Below are 13,441 nucleotides of genomic sequence, written 5' to 3'. Positions count from 1 at the left end.
TTAATTCCCCCAGAGAGTACTAGCAGGGTTTTTTTTGTTCATTTGTTTTTGAGACAGAGTCTTGCTCTGTTGCCCAGGGTAGAGTGCAGTGGCCTGATCTTGGCTCACTGCAGCCTTGACCCTCTCTAGGCTCAGGTGATCCTTCCACCTCAGCCTCCCGAGTAGCTGGGACTACAGGTGTGTGCCACCATGCCCAGCTAATTTTTGTATTTTTTGTAGAGACGGGGTCTCACTACGTTGCCCAGGCTAGTCTGGAATTCCTTGCTCAAACGATCTGCCTGCCTTGGCCTCCCAAAGCACTGGGATTACGGGCGTGAGCCACTGTGTCTGGCCCCTGTAGGATTTTTCTTTTTTTTTTTAAGACAGAGTCTTGTTCTTTTGCCCAGGCTGGAGTGCAGTGGCGTGATCTTGGCTCACTGAAACCTCTGCCTCCTGGGTTCAAGCGATTCTCCTGCCTCAGCCTCCTGAGTAGGTGGGATTACAAGTGTGCGCCACCATGCCCTGCTAATGTTTTTTGTATTTTTAGTAGAGGCGGAGTTTCACCGTGTTGGCCAGGCTAGTCTCAAACTCTTGACCTCAGGTGATCTGCCCACCTTGGCCTCCCAAAGAGCTTGGATTACAGGCATGAGCCACCGTGCCCGGCCCTTGTAGAGTTCTTGATGTTGACCCAAGGTAGAGTTCCTGGGGTACCCAGAGCCTTGAGTGGAGAAAGGGGAGAAGTGGAGACCCTGTGACTGTCTTTGCAGAGTGCTGCCCTGCCCAGGAGGTACATGCTGCGGGAGCGAGAGGGGGCCCCAGAGCCTGCATCCTGCGTGAAGGTAGGAGCGTTGCGGCCCTGACCCTGGCAGGGAGGGACGGGCAGATTCGAGGACTGGCTGCCTGCCCATCATGCTCTTGCTCCTGTGGTGTTCTCAGCCTGTGGCCCTTTGCACTTGCTCTCTTAAAGACCCTCTCATGCGACTCTGGGTCCCTACCCTCCGTCGAGTGTTCCCCTCTGTGATCCAGGATTTGAGTATGGTCGGCTCTGTCCCAGGCTGTCACTGCACTTGTTGCCCGGGCTTTGGGAGGGCGGCTGTGCACCCCCTACTTCTCCTTTGGGAGGGCGGCTGTGCACCCTCTACTTCTCCTTTGGGAGGGCGGCTGTGCAGCCCCTACTCCTCCAGTGCCTTCTTGTGCTCTGTGCCCAGGAGACTCCAGACCCCTGGCAGAGCCTGGACCCCTTTGACTCCCTGGAGTCTAAGCCCTTCAAGAAAGGTAATTGGGTGGAAGATCCCTCCACTCAGGTACCCCTGGCTGGGTCTGCTGGGGCATGCGGTAGGGGGTGGGAGAGGGCTTTGCACCCTGATTGCCCAGCAGCTCTGAGACAGTCCCTGCTTGCCCCTAGGTAGGCCTTACTCTGTGCCCCCCTGTGTGGAGGCGGCTCCGGGACAGAAGCGCAAGAGGAAGGGTGCTGCCAAGCTGCAGGACTTCCACCAGTGGTACCTGGCTGCCTGTGAGTGGGTGTGCTGCGCACTCCAGACCCCTGGGAGCTGGGTGCTGGGCCAGGGCCAGTGGAGGAGGATCAACGCCCTTTCCCCAATGCCGTGGGCAGCTCTTGGCCTGGTTGGTACTGACCATGTTCTCTCACAGATGCTGACCATGCTGACAGCCGGAGGGCTCGGCGAAAGGGTCCGTCCTTTGCAGGTGAGGCTGGAGTCCTCAGGGAAGACAGTTTTACTCCCCTTCCCCTACCTCTACCCCCACCCGGTGTCACCAAAGCCTTGGGTGGACGGACACGGGGCCTGGGAAGGACGAGGGAACCTTCACAAGGTCTTTGTCTGCAGACATGGAGGTCCTGTACTGGACACACGTGAAGGAGCAGTTGGAAACTCTCCGGAAGCTGCAGAGGAGGGAGGCAAGTCCCAACTGGTCAGCTGTGATCTAGGACCCCGTGGCGGCCCTGATGGGAGATGACAGTGCCCCTCACAGATGCTGTCTCTGGACAGGTGGCTGAGCAGTGGCTGCCGAGGGCGGAGGAGGGGCTGTGGCCTGCAGAGGAGGACCACCTGGAGGATTCTCTGGAAGACCTGGGGGCAGCAGGTGGGTGCCTGCCGGTGGGGGTGGGGCAGGGCTCAGCACCTGCTGCCAGCTGACTAGCTGCCTCTGTGCTGTTCACTCCCACCTCCCAGCAGATGACTTTCTGGAGCCAGAGGAGTATGTGGAGCCCGAGGGAGCAGACCCCAGGGAAGCTGCTGACCTTGGTAGGTGGGCAGCGGAGGGGCCACTGGAGCTGGGGGCAGGGGAGAGAGTGGCCCCTCAGCTGCCCAGCTCACAGCTACCCCTTCCCAGACACAGTGCCGGTGTCCCTGAGCTACGAGGAGCTGGTTCGAAGGAATGTGGTAGGCCTGGGTTAGAGAGGGATGGGGAGGGGAGGAGGATAGGTGAGAGGTGCCCAGGCCCTGTTTGGGAGGCAGTACCTCCTGCTGATCCTCTCCTAGGAGCTCTTCATCACCACCTCCCAGAAGTTTGTTCAGGAGACAGAGCTGAGCCAGCGCATCAGGGACTGGGAGGACACAGTGCAGCCTCTGCTCCAGGAGCAGGTGAGGCGGGGTCGCTGGGAACCAGAGCTGTCTGCTGCAGGCCTGTCCCGGGCCTTGCCTCTCTCCACAGCCAACATGCCCCTCCCCTGTGCAGGAGCAGCATGTACCCTTTGACATCCACACCTATGGGGACCAGGTGGTCTCACGGTTCCCCCAGCTCAATGAGTGGTGTCCCTTTGCGGAGCTGGTGGCTGGCCAGCCAGCCTTCGAGGTGTGTCGTTCCATGCTGGCCTCCCTGCAGCTGGTGAGTAGCCTGGGATGCGTGGGGGTGGGGGGACAGTTCCCAGACCCTGCTGATGCCCCACCCCTGCAGGCCAATGACTACACAGTGGAGATCACCCAGCAGCCTGGGCTGGAGACGGCCGTGGACACCATGTCCCTGAGACTGCTCACACACCAGCGAGCCCACAAGCGCTTCCAGACCTACACTGCCCCCTCCATGGCCCAGCCCTGAGTGGGGAGCATCAAGGCAGGGGTGGGGGATGTGTACTGAGGAGCCGTGCATCTGCTCCTGGCTGGCCCAGCCTAATAAAGCAGTGTTGCCATCTCATCTTCCCCCAAAAACCCTTTTACGTACACCTGCCCTGCGCAGAGAAGAGGGCTGCCTGACCTCCATGGGCTGCTGGTACAGATCACACACGCACAGATTAAACGCACCCTGTTTAATGACGGGGCCCAGGCTGCAGCAGGTCAAGACAGGACACTGCGGAAAGTCGCCATGTGCCGCCGCACGCTGTCTGCGATCTGCTCAGCCGACCTGCTCCGGCCGTAGTAATCGGTGAAGAGGCCGTCAGGATTGAGCAGGTAGATGGTAATGGAGTGGTCCACAATGTAGTCCTGGTCCTCATCCTTGGGGCCGGCACTGTAGTACACACGGTAGCTATGAGTAGCCTGGGCAATCTGTTCGGTGGAGCCGGTCAGACCCAGCAGTCTTGGGTGGAAGTCCTGGACATAGCGGGCCATGGCTTCAACGTCGTCCCGCTCAGGGTCCACAGTAATGAAGACGGGCTGCACTGGAGGCAAACCAGGCTCTGCTTCCAGCTGCCGCACCACCTGCACCAGCTTCTCCAGCTCGTCTGGGCAGATGTCAGGGCAGTGAGTGAAGCCAAAGTACATCAGCACCCACTGGCCCCGGAAGTCAGCCTTGCAGCGAGACTGGCCTTTGTGGTCCAGCAGGTGGAAGTCGCCCTGGCCCACAGCTGCCTGGCGCAGGGCTTCTATTCGCTTTTGCTGCTGCAGCCTCTCTTTGTCAGCCCTCAGGGCCAGCCAGGCCCCACCAAGTCCAGCTCCAAACAGGGCTGTGATCAACAGCCTGGTTCGAAGCCCAGGGCCCTGAGGCTGGCCCTGCCTACCTGTCTCTGCAGGGCCCTGCCTTGACAAAAACCAGGACCTCAGATGCAGGGCCCGGCCTCCCAGGGTCCCAGGGAGGACTAGGGGCTTGAGGTGAGAGAGCCTGTGCCAAGCCGTGGGGCTCCGAGTCAGCAGCAGCATGGATCTGATGCTCCTGGAAACAAGCACAGGTGTCAGGAGCCAGAAGGGAACGCCCAGGACGGTGCCTGGGCTGCTCCTGCAACTCTGGAGAGGAGACCAGTCACCCATCTGAAGGACCCAGCCCACGTTCAGGCCTAACAGGCGTTTGTAACTGCTCACCTGAGCTCAGAACACCTCCACCAAACATCCACACCTGTCACTCCTGTCCTCCATCTGGGTTCACCAGCCCGTCGCCACACCTTGCCCTGCACCTCAGCAAGGTGAACCTCTTGCTGACTGAAAGCATTCCAAGTGCATGCCTTGCCTGGACTCCTAACCACGTTATCTATTTGCAATAAACCCATTTCTTAAAAGGAGGTGGGTGACTCTGGCTTGCAGTCCCTAGAGTAACCGATTCCTCCAGCACTTTCTTGTCACCCGGGGCCACTTCAGCCAACCGTGGCCTTCCTGCACACTCCAAGCAGAAAACCTGCACTACCTACCCCTGGAGCTCGGACTCTGCATGCCTGCCGTATTTAACCTTTCCTGGCAGAGACGCACGACACTTCCACCCGCCACAAAACCCCACCCTCCTCACATCCAGGCTTCCCAGCAGCTCCTCCGGGCTCACAGCCTTTGCGTTGGTGACCTTTGCGCCTTTCCCACGGGCCCCCCCGGAAAGTGTGCTAGGTGGAGGTCTCAGGACTCCTCGTCACTGCCCCCGCTCCTGCTGAGGGCACCCTCCCGAGGACTCACTGCACCCCCCGCCCGGGCGGTTCTGGGCTTGTCCCCTCCCCACCAAGGCCAGCGCCCTCGTGGCTAGAAAGGTCCCAGGATCACATAAAGAGCCGTGCGAGCGCGTTAGAACTGTGCTCGGCCGCACCGAGAACACCGGTGCTTGCTGGGAGCCTCCCCCGGGCGCCCCAGCCTCGCTCCTCCCTCCAGCGCGCCCTCGGGGGTGCCCCCCTTCAGCCCCGCGCAGGAGCCGGAGCTGGGAAACTACCCCGGAGTCCAGCGAGTGCCCAGGGCTACCTCCTTCCCTCCCGACCCCGGCGTCCGCACCTCGCGGCGGGGCCGCGCGTCAGTGGACCAGTCCCCCGAAAGGCAGCGCAACCTCCAGCTCCCTGCGCCCCGCCCCGCGGGCTCCTCACGGGCTCAGGTATCGTGGGCGCCACACGCTCGCAGCCAGGGTGCAGGCGTTCCCCGGAGGTGCGCATGCGCAGACGGGCGCGGCCGCTGACGAGCTCTCGGCGCTTGCGCGGAAGGCGGAGCCCACCGCAGGTCACGTGTTCGCCGAGACGGCCCCGCCCCCGCGGCCCCAGATCCCTTCGCTCCCGCCCCGGCGAGCCAAGCACCGACAAAGTTTCGCTGCAAAGGAGCTTTATTGCTGCGGCGGCAGAACGAGCTCGGCGAAGGGCGAGGGGGGCGCGAAGGGCGCGCGGTCCGAGAGTACGAGCGCCTCCTGCAGGGCGCGGCGCTGCGGGCCGCTGAGTGCGGGGCCGTCCCGGTGCACGCGGAGCCAGGGCGTCCCTGCGGAGCAGGGGGCTGTCAGAGGCCGCGCGGCCGGAGCAGGGCGGGGGCGCGGGGGCAGTGGGGCGGGGGCAGCGCTCACCACGGCGCAGCCTCTGACCCACGTCTACCAGCAGTTCGGCGCCCACCCCCAGGCGGAGCGGCTCCCCAGCGCGGTTGCGCCCGGCCCCGAGCTCGTGCAGCACCAGCGCCAGCGGCAGCGCCCGGACCAGCTCCACGGTGCCTGCGGGGAGAGGAGCTGAGACGCGCGGGCTCGGGAAGGGGTGGGGGCTCGGGAAGGGAAGGGGATGGCGGAGGCGGGATGACGAGGACTCCCCCGACGCTCACCATCCGCGGGCGCCAGCAGCTCCTCCTGCTCCTGGGCGCGAGGCAGCAGCTGCCGGCGCTCTGCGGGGCTCCCGGAGCACAGGGCTCGGGCCAGACCGGGATCCACGCCCTGCGCCGCCAGCATCCTCTCGAAGCGGCCAAGGGCCGAGCCGTCGTCCAGTGCCGCAGCCACCCGGGCAGCGCCCTGGGCCTGAGTCCCCGCGTGTCCGCTGAGCCAGAGCAGGGCGCCCCCTGCGGGCGGGGACGGGGCTTAGGCGCGGCCGGGCCAGGGCGGCCCCGGCGGGAAGCACCCGCCTCCGCCGCTCCCTTGCACCCCGTCCCCCTCACCGAGCGTGGTGACCAGGTCTCTTAAGTCTGGCGGGCCTGCGCCGTCCATGCAGAGCAGCGCCTCCTCCACCTCCAGGGCGTTGCCCACGCAGCGGCCCAGGGGCTTGTCCATGGCGGTCAGCGCTGCCGCGACCCGAAGCCCTAGGCTGGCTCCCACACCAACCTGCGGAGAGGAGGCTCAGCGTGGACCCCACATGGCGGGGCGTCCTGCAGCCGGTTCATTGTCGAACTCCAGCCCCTGCTGCACCCTGGGTTGCCAGCCCGCCAGAATGAAGTCAGGGAAGGATTGGGGTGGGGAACAGAAACGAGTGAAGTGCCACACCTCGCCATGGGGCCAGGAGGAACTTGTACTTGGCCTAGGAGAGGGACGCCACAGAGGGCTTCCCCAGGCCCAGGCTGGGCCAGCCTTGACCTCTAAAGTTACAGCAGGCTGGGGGGCCGTGAGGGAGGGAAGGACTTCAGGCAGAAGAGGGTGGGACTGGGGTTAGGCAGGACTGCTGAGTGGAGGGAGGCAGTGGGGACGAGAGGGGTGAAGGGTAGAAGGGCCCGCATGAAGACGCTTCCCCAGGAAGAGGCCACACCGCTCACCAGTGTCCTTGCCAGCTCCCGGGCCTGCTCCTGGTTGGGGAAGACGGCAGCCCCTCCGAACTTAACGTCCACCACCAGAGCAGACAGCCCCTCCACGAGCTTCTTACTGAGGATGGAGGCTTTGGAGGCAGAGGAGGTTGGAGACAATGGAGAACCCGGAGCTTTTTGGGAGACTTGGGGGATGCCGACTTTGGGGTCAGGGGCCCTGAGCATTGAGGGTCAAGTCCCTTATGAGGGTGGCAGCACCTGGTGGGTTGTGTATCAGGCCACCCCACATGGTGGTGGTCAGGCATCTTGTGATGGGGGTAGGGGGGCACACGGTCAGGTGACAGATAACTCCTAACGAGAGGACCCTAACTTGAGTTTGGAGGTCAGGGGCCTGTAACATGCAGAAGCAGGCCATGGAGTCAGGTCACCTGTGATGAGTGGCAGGCTGTCCACGGTGGCTGTCACATCTCTGGCTGCATATAGGATTCCGTCTGCAGGGACCAGCTGCTCACTCTGACCCACGATACAGCAGCCCGCCTGCTCCAGCAGCGCTTGCATCTGGTCAAACATCCCCTATCCTCAGTGACTTCTGGCAAATGACCCAGAGCCTTTTTTTTTTTCTAAGAGTGTTGCTCTGTTGCCCAGGCTGGAGTGCAGTTGGCACAATTTCGGCTCATTGAGACCTCTGCCTCCTGGGCTTGAGTGATCCTCCCACCTCGGCTTCCCAGTAGCTGGGACTACAGGTACGTACCACCACATTGGGCCATTTTTTTTTTTCTTTTTTTTTTTAAAGATGAAGTTTTCACTATATTACCCAGGCTGGTCTCCAACTGGGCCCAAGCGATCCTCCCTCTGCCTCCCAGAGTGCTGGGACAGGGTCTCACTCTATTGCCCAGGCTGGAGTGCAGTGGCATCATCACGGCTCACTGCAGCCTAAACCTCCCAGACTCAAGTGATCCTCCTGCCTCAGCCTCCTGAGTTGCTGAAACCACAGGTGCGCACCACCACACGCAGCTAATTTTTTTATTTTGTAGAGATGGGGTTTTGTCATGTTATCCAGGCTGGTTTTGAATGCCCAGGGTCAAGGGATCTGCCATCCTCGGCCTCCCCAACTGCTGGGACTACAGGTGTGAGCCACCGTGCCCTGCCAGCCATCTGTAATTTTGACCAACTTCCCGTTTTATGATCCTGATCAAAGTTCCACTGATGATTTTGGCCCAGGCCCATGAGTAACCTTGACCACTGTCCTTATTATTGATGCTAATGATCCACCAGTGATCCTTTAGTGATTCTGGCCAGGGTCTCTATCATCAACCTGGATCAATGACTGATCCGTGCCCCATCCCCGTACCTGCTCTGGGCTCTGGGTGACATTGAATCCAGGAATAGACTCCAGCTTATCCAAGGTGCCTCCTGTGTGCCCCAGACCACGTCCGCTGATCATTGGCACCTGGTGGTCAGGGATGCTGAGTACCCTGCACAGTACCCTTCCCCCCACCTCCATGTATCCCTTCACCTTCCCTGGCTAGGCCTTCAGTTGGATTTAGAAAGTATTTAAGCAGCTATAGGGGTGCCCAGCTGGTAAGGGAATGGAAAGGAAGTTTTCTCGGTTGAGAAGTGTCAGTAGGGGAGGAGGTTGGTACCCGTCCCCGGGGGAAACAAGGCTTGGGGCAGAAGGAGAAAAGACCTCGGCTCTTCCCTTGGGGGAGCTGTCTGGGGACCCAAGGAGAAAGGGGTCTGAATTCCATCAGTGGATCTTTTTCCTGCTCCAGGGGGCCTGGTCTGGAGCCGGAGGGGCCCCAAGCTCTGTGCTGGAGAGTGGGGTGGGGAGAAAGCCTGTCTTGGGGGCTTTGGGCCAAGCCTGAGGTTGGGAGCTGCCTGTGGATGGCCTGGCTGCTGCATGTGGGGTCACAGGCTCCCATCTCGGAAGGAGGTGGTTTCTAACCTTGCAGCCACACGCCGCCAGGGCAGGTGCGAGGACCAGGCTGACCTTGTCGCCTACACCCCCTGTGGAATGCTTGTCCACAAGCTGCTGGTGCCAGGCCTCTGGCCACTCCAGCTGCTTCCCCGACTGGGCCAGGGCCTGGGTCAGCACCGAGGTCTCCTCCAGATCCATGCCCTGAAGTCGGATCGCCATCAGCATGGCCCCTGGTATGTGGGGGTACCCATGAGGGTGGCAGCCCACAGCAGTGGGGCACCCTGGGGCCGGTGCTGGTAGTAGGGCACTGTCGCACCCCCAGGGACCCATAGTCTCTTGGGCTGACCTCCCGGTCGGGGTCAGGAACGCCCAACCCTCCCCACGCACCGATCTGTGCGCCCTGCGCGCTCCCGTTCACCACAGCGGCCACGAAGCCCCTGATGTCCGCTTCGCTCAGGCGGCCTCCGTCTCGCTTCATGCGGATCAGCTCCGGGAGCTGTTTGGGCTCTGGCGAGGGGTCGGGAAGTCCCTGGCTCCCTTCCCCGGAGAGGTCACCCGGCGCGGGTGGGGCTCCGGTTCCCACCGTCATCGAGGCCGCCATCGCTCCGAGCCTGCGGGGATGCCTGACACGTCCGGGGTCTGCGGCCTCCTGGCGTCGGTGTCTGAGCCACGTGCTCCTGTCCCGACCCCTTTCCCGTGTCTCTCCGGTGTCCGCCCCTCGGTCCCGTGTCTGTGTCGCCCTTGTCCGTATTTGGCTCCCGCTTCCCGCCCGTACCTGCTCAGGGCGGCTGCCCTCGCCCTCCTGCTCCGGATCCCAGCCCAGGTACCCGGCGTCGCCCTCGGGTCGGGACCGTAGGGTTCGCGCACAGCGGTCCACTGCGGGCGGCGGGGCGGCGGCGCCCCAGGACAGCAGGCGGGTGGGGCCGCCTGGCGGGCGGGGCTCAGCAGTCGCCGCCCCGGGGAAGCCTCGCGCGCCGCGCCCTTGCCGATCCCCCGGTGCCCCCGGACACGCGGGACTTCCGGGCCGTCGGGGCCCGGGGCCGTCGGCGGGAGTGATCACTGGCCGGTCCCGCGCGGCGTGGGCCTCGGGCGCTGCGGCTCCCGAGAGTCCCCCTCCCGCCCTCGGTGGGGTCTCGACGTTCGGACGCGGCGCAGCGCTGGAGTCCGGGTCTCGCCCGACGCTCGGGCCCCGCCCCGCTGCGTTCGGAGTTGGGACACGGCCCCAGCCCCGGCTCCGCCCCTGGCCTTGCCCCGGGACGCGCAGAGAGAGAGAGAGGCGGACACGATGCGGACTCGCAGACTTTAAGCAAACAAGTGTGGGGCCGCCCCCGCCTGGCAGGTCAGGTGTCCTCGTGGGTCACCAGCGGGGCCAGGTAGTCCGAGTGTCGGATCCCGAAGCTCCAGCCGCGGGGCTTCTGGTGCTGCGGGCCCGGAGACACCGCTGACCTCGCGGGGCCGGCGTCCTCTCCGCGCCGGGACCCCTGGACCCCCGGGGACCCTGATCCCACCACTCCGACCTCAGGCCCTCCCCACTCCCCTGACTCTGACCCTTGACCCTGGACTCCAGGCCACCTGATCCACATTGTAGGCCGCGGGTCCTGGCTTCTGAGTGTTGTCTTGGGGGAGCGAAGTCCGCGCCAGCATGGTGAACTGGGGGGCCCGGGACTTGTACACCCCCGGACTCACAGCGTGGTAGGCGCAGGGGCCTGGGGTCTGCGGGAGGGCAGAGGGTGCTGACTGCCGCCTCCGCTGCCGCGGACCAGGGACCCCTGCGTCCGCCCCGGCCCCTCCCCCACCTTGCTGAGGTCCTCGAAGAAACTGCCCGCCGCTCTGCGGCCGTAGATGGAGTAAGTTGGGGCGGAGACTTTGCCGATGACGCGCGGACCCAAGAGCGAGGGCACAGTATAGGTCCCGGGACCTGGGGAGGAGGCAGGACTCGGGGGTAGTGGGCCTCCGTGGACAGGAGCAGGGTGGTCCCAGCTCCCGGAGGGCGGTCCCCGGTTTGGAGTGGAAAGGCCCACAGTGCTGGGATGGGCCTTTCTGGCCTCACCTGGGCTCTTCTGCTCCGCCTGGACACCCCAGTTTCGGGGAGCAATGGTGTGCCGAGGCGCACTGGGGTACGTCGCGTTCCCGGCTCGCTCCGGGAAGTACCTGCCTGCGGGGCGGATCAAGGGTGTGGGGGACTGGAACTGGGTGGGGGCCTGGTGGGTACCCGAGACGGGGTCCTGGGACTAGGGGGGAATCTGAGCCACGATTTGTCAAAGCCCCGTGGGGTTCGGGGTTTGGGATTTGAGACCCGGATATGGAGGTTCCGACTATGCGGTGTTAGGGTATCTGAGTGGGACTCGGGGTTCAGGTGGGGGTTCCCAGGTGGGCCTCCCTGGAGGCAGTTCGGCGTTGAGTGGCCAGGGTCCCGGGGTCCTGACCAGGTCCCGGAGTGAGGAAAGGCGCTGAGCGGCGCGGGCGGCCGTAGATGGAGTAGGCGGGGGCGCCGTCGGGGCCGCGCACGGTCATGCGGGCTGGCACCAGGTGGCTGGGCCCGGGGCCGCACGTCGTCTGCTGCGTGGGGAGGCGCGCGCCGAAGGTGAAGGCGGGGGCGCGGGGCCGCGACGGGTCATGCAGGACGTAGCCTGGGAGCATCCGAGTCAGCGCCTGGCCGGGCCCAGCCCCCAACCCCGTCTGGAACACGGACCCTCCCCCGGCACAGACCCCCTCTCCCCTCTAGCAGGCTCGGTTCAGCCCCGAGCGCAGACCGCCGTGGTCTCTTCCCCTTCCTTCCCCCAGGCACCGTCCCACCCCTCAATCCCGGGGCCCGCCCCTGCTACCGGTGTTGGGCGGCAGCTTGTATTTGGGCCCGGGGCCTCCGTAGTGCGCTGCGATGGGGCCGCGGGGCCGGTGTGGCCGCCAAAGGCCCACCCAGGCGTCCGAGCCCATAGCGCGGGTGGGGGACGCTTACGGCTCGCAGCACCTGCGGACAGAAGGCGGTGGCCGCGGCCCCTCCACCCCAAATTCTTGGGGAGCGCACTTTCCCACTACCCTGGGATTAGCGCGCGGCGGGGCGGGGCCTGGTCCGTATCCCTGGCGCCAGCAAAACAAACGCGAGCTTCCTGCCCGGCTGTGCGTGGCGTGGAGCCGGGAGCGGGTCCAGGACCATTACCCGGACTCCAGGCGGGTTAGGTAGGGACGTGAGCTCGCGGGGGCCAAGTTTAGACCCAGACTTGGTGAAGGGCATCACCTGGGGGGGGGGGGGGGGGGGGGGAGTTTCGTGGGGTTGGGAAAGGGGGCCCTGGGGGGGGCCTGGTGTGGGGGACCCGGTGCCCCGAGGGGAGGCCCCGAGGTGCACTGACCTGTTGTGGTGGCTCCTGTTGTGGGAAAACAAAGCGACGTGGCTGGACACCCCCGCTCCGCCCCGCCCCCCTCCCAGACCCCATTGTGGCCCTTTCCCGCCTCCTGGCAACCGCACTGACTGCCTACCCCCCCCAGCCTGGCGCCGCCTCCCCCCTCGCCCCCACCCAGTGCGGCCGCTGGGCCTCTCCGTGGATTCTGTGGCACGGGTGGGACAGTAGGCTGAGCCCCCCAGAACGCTGGCCTCACCCTTACCCAGGCTTCAGTATACCCATTCTAGAACTAGGCAAATCTGCAGACAAAAGCGAGGATGGGAATAAAGGAATTTAATAATGCAAAGCACACACTCCATTTAATTATGTGTAGAGAGAGAATTTCTTGTCTATTTAAGCCCATGAAATATTCGCAAAAAACAATCATGTATTGGGCCACAAAATAATCATACAAATTGAAAAACAGATGTGACACATGATTTGGTTACAATCAAATACAATTCTAGGCAAACAAAATGTAAAAAAACAGGAAGAGGGCGGGGCGCAGTGGCTCACGCCTGTAATCCCAGCACTTTGGGAGGCCAAGGCGGGCTGATCACGAGGTCAGGAGATGGACACCATCCTGGCTAACAAGGTGACACCTCGTCTCTACTAAAAATACAAAAAATCAGCCGGGCGTGGTGGCGGGCGCCTGTAGTCTCAGCCACTCAGGAGGCTGAGGCAGGAGAATGGAGTTAACCCGGGAGGTGGAGCTTGCAGTGAGCCCCTATCGCACCACTGCACTCCAGCCTGGGCGACAGAGTGAGACACTGTCTCAGAAAAGAAAAAGGAAGCGGAGGAAGAAAACTGAGCCTGGGCCGGGCACGGTGGCTCAAGCCTGTAATCCCAGCACTTTGGGAGGCCGAGACGGGCGGATCATGAGGTCAGGAGATCGAGACCATCCTGGCGAACACGGTGAAACCCCGTCTCTACTAAAAAAAAAATACAAAAACTAGCCGGGCGAGGTGGCGGGCGCCTGTAGTCCCAGCTACTCGGAGGCTGAGGCAGGAGAATGGCGTAAACCCGGGAGGCGGAGCTTGCAGTGAGCTGAGATCGGGCCACTGCACTCCAGTCCGGGGCCACAGAGCAAGACTCCGCCTCAAAAAAAAAAAAAGAAAACTCAGCCTGGGCAATACAGGGAGGCCCATTTCAACAAAAAAAAAAGCTTTAAAAATTAGCTGAGTGAGATGATGTACACCTGTAGTCCCAGCTATGGAGTCGGTGGCGGAGGTGGGAGGATCTGTTGAATCTGGGAGTTGGATCCTGCAGTGATCTGTGATCCCACCACTAGACTCCAGCCTGGGTGACAGAGTGAGACCTTGTCTCAAAAAAAAAAA

The 13,441-nt window shown here is 63.3% G+C and overlaps 4 protein-coding genes across 11 annotated transcripts; 1 reads left to right on the top strand and 3 right to left on the bottom strand.

The window, feature by feature from the left end:
- Nucleotides 1-459: 459 nt before the first annotated feature.
- Nucleotides 460-4,426, top strand: LOC111548874 (condensin-2 complex subunit H2). Of its 4 annotated transcripts, none has more exons than XM_026451593.1 (11): nucleotides 460-818; nucleotides 1,188-1,254; nucleotides 1,385-1,492; nucleotides 1,630-1,683; nucleotides 1,824-1,894; nucleotides 1,986-2,079; nucleotides 2,169-2,240; nucleotides 2,329-2,378; nucleotides 2,478-2,579; nucleotides 2,674-2,823; nucleotides 2,893-4,425. In XM_026451593.1, exons 1-11 carry the CDS (start codon nucleotides 771-773, stop codon nucleotides 3,031-3,033), a joined length of 957 nt encoding a protein of 318 aa, XP_026307378.1. In that variant the 5' UTR covers nucleotides 460-770; the 3' UTR covers nucleotides 3,034-4,425. The 4 variants fall into 4 exon arrangements, with proteins under 4 accessions (XP_026307378.1, XP_026307379.1, XP_026307377.1 ...); XM_026451594.1 differs by having other exon boundaries at nucleotides 2,172-2,240; nucleotides 2,893-4,423; XM_026451592.1 differs by having other exon boundaries at nucleotides 2,172-2,240; nucleotides 2,674-4,426.
- LOC111548876 (protein SCO2 homolog, mitochondrial) lies at nucleotides 3,227-5,412 on the bottom strand. 2 transcript variants are annotated; one of them, XM_023221630.1, is made up of 2 exons: nucleotides 5,082-5,412; nucleotides 3,227-4,083 (listed from the first exon to the last, which is right to left on the bottom strand). In XM_023221630.1, the coding sequence occupies exons 1-2, from the start codon at nucleotides 5,264-5,266 to the stop codon at nucleotides 3,270-3,272; spliced, it is 999 nt and encodes a 332-aa protein (XP_023077398.1). In that variant the 5' UTR covers nucleotides 5,267-5,412; the 3' UTR covers nucleotides 3,227-3,269. The 2 variants fall into 2 exon arrangements, with proteins under 2 accessions (XP_023077398.1, XP_023077399.1); XM_023221631.1 differs by having other exon boundaries at nucleotides 5,112-5,412.
- On the bottom strand, nucleotides 5,413-9,993 carry TYMP (thymidine phosphorylase). Of its 3 annotated transcripts, none has more exons than XM_023221629.1 (10): nucleotides 9,503-9,993; nucleotides 9,115-9,350; nucleotides 8,755-8,957; nucleotides 8,161-8,259; nucleotides 7,238-7,367; nucleotides 6,822-6,940; nucleotides 6,234-6,396; nucleotides 5,907-6,137; nucleotides 5,662-5,802; nucleotides 5,413-5,579 (listed from the first exon to the last, which is right to left on the bottom strand). In XM_023221629.1, the coding sequence occupies exons 2-10, from the start codon at nucleotides 9,326-9,328 to the stop codon at nucleotides 5,431-5,433; spliced, it is 1,449 nt and encodes a 482-aa protein (XP_023077397.1). In that variant the 5' UTR covers nucleotides 9,329-9,350; nucleotides 9,503-9,993; the 3' UTR covers nucleotides 5,413-5,430. The 3 variants fall into 3 exon arrangements, with proteins under 3 accessions (XP_023077397.1, XP_023077396.1, XP_023077395.1); XM_023221628.1 differs by having other exon boundaries at nucleotides 9,115-9,338; XM_023221627.1 differs by having other exon boundaries at nucleotides 9,115-9,993.
- Nucleotides 9,994-10,010: 17 nt separating this feature from the next.
- ODF3B (outer dense fiber of sperm tails 3B) lies at nucleotides 10,011-12,577 on the bottom strand. 2 transcript variants are annotated; one of them, XM_023221633.3, is made up of 7 exons: nucleotides 12,075-12,577; nucleotides 11,553-11,695; nucleotides 11,154-11,357; nucleotides 10,778-10,882; nucleotides 10,524-10,645; nucleotides 10,300-10,440; nucleotides 10,011-10,148 (listed from the first exon to the last, which is right to left on the bottom strand). In XM_023221633.3, the coding sequence occupies exons 2-7, from the start codon at nucleotides 11,659-11,661 to the stop codon at nucleotides 10,068-10,070; spliced, it is 762 nt and encodes a 253-aa protein (XP_023077401.1). In that variant the 5' UTR covers nucleotides 11,662-11,695; nucleotides 12,075-12,577; the 3' UTR covers nucleotides 10,011-10,067. The 2 variants fall into 2 exon arrangements, with proteins under 2 accessions (XP_023077401.1, XP_023077400.1); XM_023221632.2 differs by having other exon boundaries at nucleotides 11,553-11,962; nucleotides 12,075-12,160.
- Nucleotides 12,578-13,441: the final 864 nt, after the last annotated feature.

Source organism: Piliocolobus tephrosceles, unplaced genomic scaffold (genome assembly GCF_002776525.5).
Source record: "Piliocolobus tephrosceles isolate RC106 unplaced genomic scaffold, ASM277652v3 unscaffolded_29804, whole genome shotgun sequence".
Classification (NCBI taxonomy): Eukaryota; Metazoa; Chordata; class Mammalia; order Primates; family Cercopithecidae; genus Piliocolobus; species Piliocolobus tephrosceles.
The sequence above is the reverse complement of the archived record's forward strand: the minus strand, read 5'-3'. Positions and strand labels throughout refer to the sequence as shown.